The sequence below is a fragment of the Pseudozyma flocculosa genome (assembly GCF_000417875.1).
Source record: "Pseudozyma flocculosa PF-1 unplaced genomic scaffold scaffold00016, whole genome shotgun sequence".
NCBI classification, from domain to species: Eukaryota; Fungi; Basidiomycota; class Ustilaginomycetes; order Ustilaginales; family Ustilaginaceae; genus Pseudozyma; species Pseudozyma flocculosa.
This window is the reverse complement of record NW_006920884.1, coordinates 91,047-102,021: the sequence shown is the minus strand read 5'-3', so window position 1 is coordinate 102,021 and position 10,975 is coordinate 91,047. Positions and strand designations below refer to the sequence as shown.

Genomic DNA, 10,975 nt, shown 5'->3' with positions numbered 1-10,975 from the left:
CTCTCTCTCTCTGCGTCTCTAGCATCGTCCCTACCCGCTCTGTTCCCTCGTCGGCAAACACTCAGGTCCTTGCCTTCCAAGCTCTGAATCCCACTCCACCGCCCGCCCGCAGCATCTCCGTTTCCGCGCACGTCCCTCGGCCGGCCCACCTCTGCATCGTCTCGATCTCATCTCCTCCCCTCATCTCATCTCCTCTCATGTCATCTCATCCCGTTCCATGTCGTTCCACCCCGTCTCGCGAATTCCTGGACATCGCCCTCTCCTTCTCTCTGTCTCCCGACTTGGCACGCACGCACGCACTCGCCGCCAGCCGCCTCCGAGCAGGTCTCTTGACGATGGCGACTGGCGAGTCCACACGACGACGACGACGGGCGCCGAGGCTCGTATGTAGTACGTAGTACGTCGGCTGCATGCGTTCATCTGTTCTTCCCCTCGCAGCGCAAGCGTCAGCATCGCCAGCGATGCAGGCAGCAGCTAGAGACTCGGCGAATACAGACCAGCTCTGGCATAACCAGCGAGAGCGTCATCGTCCGTGTCTGTCGGGCCGTGCGTGGGTCCGTCCACGGCAGGGGTCGGTCGAAGAAGGATCGCACGGATTGGGGTATATATGCTGCACTTTAGCTTGACTTGCAACACAGACCCGCGTTTGACAAGCAGTCGAAGCAGTTGCCCGAAAATTACCACCGACAGGTAGTTTGTTCTTCTCGAGCGCCACGCCCCGGCGCCGACTTGGCCGACGGTTCGAATCCCTTGATTCCCTCTAAATTTCTCCACGGGTGAGAGCGAGAGCGGAATTGGTGCGCCAAAAAAGCGGTGGAGAGAGAGACACGACAGTCGACGCACCCAGGCTCTAGGCTGTCCGTTGAGTTTCCCCGCACCGCTACAGGATGGGCCCGATTCCTGGCGCCTCGCTTCGCCCACCCCCGATAGCACGCACAGATTTCCCCTTCGCAGCTTCATCAAGCCCCGAGAGAGAAGCCGCGTGAGTACACCAGAGGAAGGAGGGAGAGAGAGAGAGAGAGAGAGAGAGACGACGAGGCGCTGGTCGCGATGAGAGAAGGTGGGGTGGGTCGCTATAATTTTTCTTTTGGGCGCCAGGGCGACGTTGGTTCTCTATCTGTTCATGGTCGCGGGGTGACGAGGCGGTAGGAACGAGGAGCCCATCTTCTTCGCCTTCGTCGTCGTGGCAATTCGAGCGGCGAGGTAGGTAGGGACAAGACGGGACTGTGCAGGATTGCGCAGAGGCGGTGGCGGCGGCGGCGGCTTGCCCTCGATGGACCCGTGCATCTTGAGCCGTCCCGTGCCTCTCTTTCCAGGATCGACCGAGCGAGGCAGGCGCGGGCAAGCGCAACGTCGGAGGGCGGAACAAGGATCTTGGTCCAAGCGTCGATGGTCGACGATTGTCCTCGGATGGCGGAGGTGGCTGGCGGTAACAAGGCGAGATCCAAGGGCGGGGGCGTCTGCTACCGTATTTCCACCTAAGTCGAGTACCAGCCCAGTCCTGTCCAGTGCGCGTCCTCGCTCTCGCCGCTGCCGCCGCTTGGTCGGTACGGACGTGCGTGCCTCTTTGCCGCTATGGGACCACAGAGAACCGCAGGGCGACAGATAGAGCGCCGGGTGTCAAGGCTGTCGGTCGCTGAGCGTCGTTTGCGCTGTACTGAGGCGTCTCTGGGAGAGGTAAGGGAGGGCGTTGGTTACGTCGTGCGTGGCCCGGCCTGCAAGCAAGCAGGCGGGCGGGCGGAAGGGCGTACATACGTGCAGATTGGGCGCAGCTCGAAGGCGTAACAGAGACGCAGACAGACAGACAGGTCAGGGCTGAGCCCTGATCTTTCTCTCGTTCTTTCAGGTCGACTCGCCTCTCTGTCTCTCTCTCTCTCTCTATCTTCCTATGAGACTCGATTGGAAGCGGCGGGCGCCAAGAGGCGACCGGATGTGGGGTTCCGAACGCCATAGCTTGCTCAATGCGTAGGATGGGCAGCTCAGACGTGGGCGAGCAAGGGGGCAGGCGAGCTTCCAAACGACGTACGGCGGCCCTGGCCAGCAGCAGGTTCAGGTACGGCGCTTGGACGCTACGTACGCATGGCGGTATGCGACGACGTACGCCCAAAGAGGCGGGCGGCATCCCGGGAAGAAGCAAGCCGACGGCGGGCAGAGAAGCCGAACGGATGCACGCCAAGCCACCGTACCCTTCACACGGCCAGGCAGGCAGGGCAAAGCTAGGCAGGGCGCTCATCGAAGCTGAGATCAGAGGCCGCGGCAAAGCAGCAACAGCCTAGGAACGAGCAACGAGCAAAACGACCCTATGCTGCCTCGCCGTCGCCGTCGCCGTCGCCCGCCCCCGCCGCCGCCGTCGCATTCGAATGCGCCAGAGAGCGAGCAAGAAAGCAAGAAAGGCATGCATGCATGCATGCACGCACACGCACACGACGAAAGCGCAGCACAGCGCAGCTCTAGACGTCGCAAGTCCGGAGAAGCAGCGAGGTGAGGCGACAGGCCAGGCTGAGAGCCGACGCCCGACGCGGCTGCTGGACCTCGACGCTGAGAGGACCGGGCGATGGGCTGCGCAGCGCTTCTTGCCTACTTCTTCTGTCGGATTCGGCTTCCAGGGGCGGCGCGGCGTGCCTCGTCGTGTCTTGTCTGACTCTTGTACCGCCATCCTGCCAGCCTGTCAGCCTGCCAGCCTCGATTGGCCGGCCGCCATACGTACACCCAACCTCTTTCTTTCCTTCCTACCTGCCGTCAGCCACAACCCCACCTGCTTAATTGTTTGTTCTGCTGGACGTGCGTGTAGCTAAAGCCAGAGCCAGAGCAGGTTGAGCCTACGTTGTCGGCGCGAGGAACGGCGGGGCAATGCCATGGCATGCCATTGGACACAGCCGCACTCTAAAGCTGCGATTGGGGTCAACCGGTCAAAGAAGCCTAGGGCCAGAGGCAAATCGACGCGAGGCTACGAGGGGAGCGCAGGCGCACGCGAAGAGCGTCATGTGCGCAGGCTGCTGATGGCGACGAGGGGCGGTCCAAACTTGGCTGCCTGCTCGGTCGGTCGGTCGACGTCGGCGCTTGCTGCTTGTGTGTGTGGGCACGCCTCGTGTGGCCGTCGGAAGCAGGGGCTAGCTGCCCCGGGATGATGAGCGAGCAAGGAGCGGTGCACAAAGAACCAAGGAAGGCCCGAGAGAGACAGAGGGGCAAACGAGGACCGGGCGAGGCAGAAGCAGCGTAGTACGCGTGCAAGAGCGGGCAGGCAGGCAAGCAAGGGGGGGTCCGACCACACCTGGCCTTTTGGCCCTGGCCTGGTACGGCTGGCTGGGGGCTGCGCTCGGCGTGGCTGCGCTGCGCTTTCGCCTTTCACCTTTGGGCAAAGGCTCACTACTGCTCGCTCACCCGCTCGCTCGTTCGACCTTTTGCTGCTGTTGCTCTCCCGCTGCACCCCTGCCTGCCTGCCTGCCTGCCTGCCTGCCTGCCTGCCTGCCTGCCTGCCTGCCTCGACCTTCAAACCCTCGTCACCCTCGTCAGCCTCGTCACCACCACCACCACCGCCGCCACTTGGGCATCCCATCACTCGCTCCCTTCTCGCACGAGCCCACAGTGCCGCTCTGCTCGAATCTCCAACAACGCCGCCTCTCTCGCCCCCGCCCTAGCCTCTCTGCTCCATCTTCGCATCTTCCATCTCCCGGCATCCTCGATCCTTCATCACCCCCTCGGCGCCGCCTTCAGCATCAAACCGGATACCCACGCATCGACACCCGGCTCGCCCCGTCTTTGCCCCGCACGCCGCCATCTCCCCATCTCCCACTCCTCTTCTGGCTGGCCCAGCAGGTCGCTACACAGCCCCATCCGCCGCCTGTTCCTCCCGCAGCCCGGCGTCCACCCATTCAGCTCTTCTCTCTCCTCCTCGTGAACCGACTCTGGCGGATGGCGGATCGCAAACACCGCCCCTAGCTTAGGCTCCGACGGCACGCTCGCCGACCCTCTTGGTGGCGGCCAAGCTCCCTCCTTAGCATTCGCCTCCGCACCCACCCTCATCGCCCTCTAGCTCACCTCCCTCCCTAACCCGGCTCGCCTCTGCCGCGACACCCCACGCACCGCCATGCCACTCTCATTTGGCGGCGGCGGAGGAGGCGGCGGCCACGCCTCGACGAGCATCTCGGCCACGCGCCAAGACGCTGCTGCCCACGCTGCAGCCTCGGGCCGCAAGTCGCCCGATCCCTTCAAGCGCTTCAGGCGCAACTCGGTCGGCAACCTTCTCTCCTCGTCATCCTCGTCGGCCTCGGTCTCGTCGGCCGCCGCCGCATCACAGGCCCCCAGGTCGCCTCCGCCTGCCCCACCACCAAAACCCTCTTCCCTGACCAAACCCTCGTTCGCCCGCGCCCGCAAGGCCAAACCTGCCAGCCTCTCGCTCCTCGGCACGCACAATGCCGCCAACCCCTCCCATCGCTCCCCCGGTGCCTTTGCACCCTCGGCCTTCGGTGAGCTAGACGGTCAGTCAGGCTCCTATTCCAACCCTCCCTCGTCTTCGGCCTCGGCCTCGGCAGGCGCCAGGCTGCAGGCCCACAAGCAAGCCTCGCCGCCGCGCAGGGGCACGCAGGCGTGGTACCAGGCACAGCAGAAGACCGTCGACCTCCGTCCGGCCAGTCCGGCCCCGCACAACCAGCCCTTGCTTTCCATCTCGGCCGCCTCGCCAGGGTTTATCGTGCCTGGCTTCGACAGCGGCAACCGGAGCAATGGCAGCGGCGTCGACTCGAGGAGGACTTTTGCCGATGAGCAGGAGATGATGGCCGCAGGCGTGCAGATCATCCGGCGGAGAGACCACGAGGACGACCGGCTCGCCCTTCCTTCGGGCAGCCCGCAGCCACCGTCGGTGCTGCCCTCGTGGCGCCGCGACAACCCCCACCTCGGTCCCGACTATGTCGAGACGATCAGCGGCGGCGGCGGCGGCGGCTCGGCGGCGGCTTCGGTCAATGGCGGCGAATCGTCGGTCGAAGGCTCGGCCAACGAGTACCTTTCGGCCGCCTCGTCGACGCAGAGCCACCAAGGCCCAAGCATGGGCAGGAGCTCGATGGACCAGTACCGGTCGCCCCACGACTACGGCGGGGCCCAGCTCGGCAGCGGGCCTCCGTCCAGCTCGTACCACCCGCCTCGGCCAGCGACGTCGATGTCGTTCCGCCAGCACGACGACTCCTCCAACACCTCGCTGCCCTCGTTTTACAGCAGTCACGACGTGCCTTCGCCGCGCGATGCGACGAGCCGTCGAGGCGGCTACCTCAGCCCAGCGCCCGGCACCTCTGCCCATCCGTTCCTCAACAAGCACGCCGCCACCATGGGCAAGTCGTCGGCGGCCTCGAGCAGCGGCACCACGGCCCGCCACGGCCTCGCCAACTACTTTGGTGCCTCGGCGGCGACCTCGCAGCCGCCCAGCTCGGGACGCGATGCCTTTGAAGCGGCGCTCGGCCCGCCCGAGAAGCCGGCCAAGCTAAAGCCGGGCGTTCTGCAGGCCTTTCGTCAGGACGCAGGCCTCGGAGGATACGGGTACCCGCCGCCCCATTCGGCCGTGCCGATCGTCTCGGCGCGGCCTGACGAGGGTTGCGAGGCCCAAGTGCCATACGCCAGCATGCCGCGCACCGACAGCTGGTCCGTTGACAATCTCGTTCCGACGGGCGCGATGGGCTCGACCGGGTTCGGCCCGCTCCGGGCATCGTCGTCGACACCGCTGCCGCCGCCCCGCCGGACGAACGGCGCCGCTGCTGCCAGCGCGGGCAGGACGAGGCCACCTGGCGGCACGAGCAGCATCGAGGAAGCGTGGGGCTCGAGCCGCGGGCTGGCCTCGCACGGTGGCGTGGCCAATGCGCTCGGTCAGGTCGGGCAGCTCGGCGCCGCCGTCGGACGGAGAGGCTGGGACTTCATGCGGACGTTCAACACCGGCGGCGGCGGCGGCGCCCACGGCGCTTCGATGACACCCAAGAGTGCGATACCGGTGCGAGCCGACAAGGCTGGGCGTTCTGGCGCACGGCTCGACCAGGCTCAGAGCGAGAATGCCGCCACGCGCCGCTGGCTGGCGGTGCTGCAGGAGGGCAGCAGTGAGGTAGGGCGCCCTGGCGGCAGTCGACGGCCGCCCACAGCGACTCAGGCGCCGCCGCCCCCGATGTCGGGCGCGCGCAGTGCCGGTGCTGGTGCCGGGTCGGGAGGATACCTGTTCGGCGTGCCGCTGCGTGAAGCCGTGCAGCGGACAAGGCTGATCGACTCCTCGGACGATCTGGGCGCCCACGCGCGGACGCCGTCCGGCACGCGGCTCTCGATTCCGGACCTGGGCACCGACTTCAGTGTCAACATGAACTTTCTCGACGATCCGCCGCTGGCCTCGTCTCGGAGGGCATCCCGCAACCGGCAGAGCGTGCCCGGCAAGACGCCGGCGACCAGGGACGAGGCGCGCGCCCTGTACCTGCCAGGCATCGTCGTGCGTTGCATCGAGAGCCTCGAGCGATGGGGTCCGCAGGAGGAGGGCATCTACCGGCTGAGCGGGCGCAGCAGCCACACGGCCAAGCTGCGGGCGCTCTTTGACGACCAGAGGGCCGACCTCTGCCTCGAGCAGATCAGTCCGGCCGATCTCGACATCAATAGCGTCTGCAGCATCCTCAAGACGTACCTGCGCGAGCTGCCCGACAGCCTGATCCCGTCCGAGGCGGCTGCCTCGTTTGATCGCGCGGCTTCTCTGCTGCTCGGCTCTGCCAACGCCTCGGCCGCGACGGGTGCGGCGGGTGCGGCCGCCTCGCGCTCCCCGCCCAGATCGATCCCGTCAAGGGAGGCCGCCACCGCCGGCGTCACGAGCGAGTCGGTCTCGAAGCACCTGGTGCCCGTCATTGGCTCGATTCCCTGCGTGAACTGGTACCTCCTGCGAGAGCTGTGCGAGCACCTCGGCTGGCTGTCGGATCCCAAGATCGTCGCCAGCACAAAGATGGTGAGCGCTGATGGAGTTGGATCAGCTGTTCTCTTCGCTGGAGCGAGGTTGTGCAGCGCACTGACCCAAGGGCCATCGCTCTCTTTCCTTTCCCCTTTGTCGTCGATGCACTCGCCTCGTGCTGCTAACGGCAGCCCTTGAGCAACCTGTGCCTCGTCTTGGCGCCCACGCTGTCGCTCTCGGTCGTGATGCTCAAGCTCATCGTCGAGTACCGCGCCGACATCTTCATTGCCCCTGGGCCGGCCCCGGATCCTGCACTGGATGGCGACGTCAAGCCCAAGCCCCCTTTGCCCGAGCGCCCTGCCCATCTCAGGCGCAACGTTGACGCGGCCGCCGCTTCTCGACCAATCGTGAGCGATGCCGCGCTTGCCTCGCCTACGAGCCAGGATGCAAAGCCAAAGGCGCAGCCCGAGACCCCGAGCAAGCTGCCGCAGCGCATTCGCAAGAGGTCGTCGACCGCCAGCATCGCCAGCCTACTCAGCGGCGGCGTGCTGAGGTCCGACCGCAAGAACCCGGCACCTGCCGAGGCCTCGCCGACCACGACGCCCTCGTCCATCCGGCCGAGCTGGGTACGGGGCCATCAGAGCAAGGCGTCGATCGCGAGCTCGGCTGGACGAACTCCGCAGCTGGACCAGTGTGAGACCATGGAGGCGGTACGACCCTCGACGCCTCCAGAAGACCTGCGTGCCACGCTCTACGAGCGGCCCAGCACGTCGCTCGGCCACTTTGACGATATCGGCGCTCGGCGGCGCGATCCGTTTGGCATAGGAGCCGAGTCCGCCTCGCCAGCCAGGCTAGGCCATGCGCGGCAGGCGGCGTCGCGATATCGAGGCCTAGATCTCGACAGCAGCAGCTTGACCCCGCGTCGGCAGGGCGCAGGGATGGGCACGTCGCCTTCGCCATCGGGGACGACCGCTTTTGACACGGCACCCACTCGCAACGCCATCATCGACGAAGAGGAGGACGATGACGAGGGCGGCCCGCCGATTGCTCGGTACTATGCCAAGCTGCGGAGCGGCGCGGCGACTCCGGACGCGATGCAGACCTTCCGCTTTGGGCATTCGCAGTCGGATCGGACGCTGCTGCGGAGCCCGAGCGCCGTTGCCGGTTCGTCGATCCCGGTCCTCAGCACCAAGAACGGCTCGTCGCATCCGATCTGGTCGCATCGGCAGACGAATCCGTCGCTCGGGTCGGTGACTGGCAGCGATGTCGAGCTGGCGGGACACGACGGCACGCCCGTGGCCAACCGCTTCATCGGCAGTGGCGGTGGCAGCAGCGGCGTAAGCGGCAGCGGCAGCGTCGGCGTAGTCGCTGGCGGAGTCAGTGGCGCGCTGGACCGGCCACGGCCGCCGACGAGCAGCCAGCGGTCGTTCTTTGCCGGTCGGGAGCGTCGCAAGAACTCGGTGGCCGGCCTCGATGGTTTTGTGGCCGTGGGCAGCAAACACGGCCGGGGCTCGTCGAAGGGCTCGTCGGGCACCGAGCGGAGCCGGGAGACGTCGCACGACGGTGGCGGCGGCGGCGGCGGCGGCGGCGTGAACGAGGCCGCGCAGGGTCAGCCGTCGACCAATGGGCACAGTACCAGCGGCAGCTTTGGCGGCTCGACGCGGCCGCTCAACATCACCAAGAAGCCGGCGTCGGCGACCGACGAAGGACGAGGAGGCGGCGGCGGCGTCGGCGGGGGCGGAGGCGTGACCAAGAAGGCTTCGACGATTTCGTCGTCGTGCTCGACCAACACGGTGTCGACGCAGGCATCGACGTCGGTCTCGACGCAGGACACGCCGCTGACGCACTCGACGCGCAGCCTGGCTGCCGTCGTCGACTATGACGGCGACGACGGCCGCGCCAAGGACCAGGACGACGGGTACGAGGAGCGGATCCGGCGGGAGGCGGCGGCGCTGGGGCGGTCGTTTGACGGGTCGAACGCGCAGGAGGATGTGCGGTCCGACATTGAGCGGTACCTCGACGAGGGGCCCATCAGCATCCACGATCGAAGGAGGCTGTTTGAGCAGCAGGCGCGGTAGCGGTCGAGTTGGACGGGCGTGTATTTGCCGTCGCCACCACCTTGGGTGCGAGCAGGAGCTACCTTTTCCATGCCTCGCCGTCATTCCATCATTGCACGCCTTTTTCCTGCGCCACGCGGCGTCCGTGGAAGTCGCCATTGTTGGGTTCAGGGGGGGGAGCAGAGGTTGGAGAGAGGGGGGGGGAGCGCCCCTTTCGCCATAGCATGCTTGCTCGAGCAGAGCAGGCGCGGCGCATGGGTGTCAATTTGAGTCGAGTCGAAGCGGGGGATTGAGGCGCCGGCGCCATGCGATGTGATGGCGTCGGTGCGGCTGGCGAGTGGCCGCCCGCATCAGGCCAGGCTAGGAGGGCAGGCCTATCTATGGCTTTGCGTGGCGCTGCAGGCAGGCAGCTAGGTAGGCGGGGTCCACTCTTAGCTACTTGCGCGCGCGCCCTCTGGCAGACGGGCGAAACGGGTGGCGTGGCCAAGGGAGGCCTGCCGGCTGCCAGGAGGGCCCACGTCGTCCTCCACAACCCAGCCTGCCCGCCTGCCCGCCTGCCCACCTGCCCTTTCCCCCTCGGGGTGGGGTCTGGGCCGCTCTTCCATCCTCCTCCCTCTATTCCACCACCGCCACCACCACCACCACCCGGCCCTTTCACCCACCACCACCTGCCCGTGACTGTTTCAGTCTCGCCCCCGCAGAATACCATGTCGTCGGAGCTCGCCCTCTCGTCCCTCTCGCGCCTGCTGGGATGGACCTACACGGTGCTCTGGTCCCTCTCCTTCTACCCGCAGGTGCTCATCAACCACCGCTCCAAGTCGGTGCGCGGTCTGAGCAGCGACTACGTCCTCCTCAACCTCGTCGGACACAGCTGCTACGCCGCCTACAACCTCGTCTTTCTCCTCTCGCCTACCGTGCAGCGCCAGTACCGCCACCGGTGGGGGACCGACAATGTGGTGCAGTGGAACGACGCCGTGTTTGCCACCCACGCCGCACTCGTCTCGGCCCTGACGGCGTGGCAGTGGTGGCGCTACCGCACCCCTCCCTCCTTGCCGCCCACGCCGCGGAGTAGGCCTTCGAGCCGGTACGAGGCCATCCAGGCCGAAGAGGTGCAGCAAGAGGCGCGACACGACGGCGAACGCATCTCGACACCGGCCTCGCTCCTCCTCGTCGCCGCCCTCTCGACCTTGATCGCCACGCTGGGCCTGCTCAACCTCGACACCATCTCGGCCCTCGCCTTCGCAGACACCCTCGCCTACATCAAGCTCACCGTCACCCTCGTCAAGTACCTGCCCCAGGTCGTCCTCAACTACACGCGCAAGTCGACCCGCGGCTTCAGCATCGAAAACGTCCTCCTCGACGCCGCCGGCGGCGTGCTGAGCCTCGCGCAGCTCCTCGTCGATGCGCAGCGCCTCGGCGGCGATTGGAAGGGCGCCGTGGGCGACGTGGGCAAACTGTAGGTGCCATTTCCCCCCGCGCCGTTGATCCCCCCTCTCCCTCCCCGCCCGTTTACGCCGCGCTGGCGAGACCCGCTCATGCTCACTCACCCATCCGTTTCCCCTCGATCCTCTCATCCCTGACGCGGGCATCGACTCAACCAGCGGCCTTTCCTTCCTCTCAATCGGGTACGACGCAATCCTCATCGTGCAGCACTACCTCGTCTACCCTTCAGCATCAACCGACACGGGCCGCGGCACATTTTCGTTCCTCTTCTCGTCGTCGTCGTCGTCTCACGCAGGGGAGGACGAGGAGGAGAGTCACCGCGGTACAGAGAGACAGCGTCTCCTCGATCCCGAATCCTCGCGCCGCGACATTTAAAAACACTCTGCGGCCCTTTTGCATGGCTGCGACGACGACGACGACGAAAGAGGATCAAGCGAGAAACAAGATCGTCTCCCCGCCTCACTGCATCCACACTGCACCAGAGCCATAGATCCCAGCCCGCCTCGTCGACACCCCCATATCCTATTACTGCAGCAGCCGCTCCGTTTCGTATCCGCATCCATCTTCCTCACCTCGACCC

At 66.4% G+C, this 10,975-nt stretch overlaps 2 protein-coding genes across 2 annotated transcripts; both read left to right on the top strand.

Annotated features, from left to right (window-relative positions):
• Positions 1 to 4,087: 4,087 nt before the first annotated feature.
• On the top strand, positions 4,088 to 8,973 carry PFL1_04720 (uncharacterized protein; the record flags this gene model as incomplete). Its single annotated transcript, XM_007882248.1, has 2 exons — positions 4,088 to 6,952; positions 7,087 to 8,973. 2 exons carry the CDS (start codon positions 4,088 to 4,090, stop codon positions 8,971 to 8,973), a joined length of 4,752 nt encoding a protein of 1,583 aa, XP_007880439.1.
• A 686-nt stretch (positions 8,974 to 9,659) lies between these two features.
• Positions 9,660 to 10,770, top strand: PFL1_04719 (uncharacterized protein; the record flags this gene model as incomplete). The annotated part of the gene is made up of 2 exons (XM_007882247.1): positions 9,660 to 10,408; positions 10,554 to 10,770. 2 exons carry the CDS (start codon positions 9,660 to 9,662, stop codon positions 10,768 to 10,770), a joined length of 966 nt encoding a protein of 321 aa, XP_007880438.1.
• Between the last annotated feature and the right edge of the window lie 205 nt (positions 10,771 to 10,975).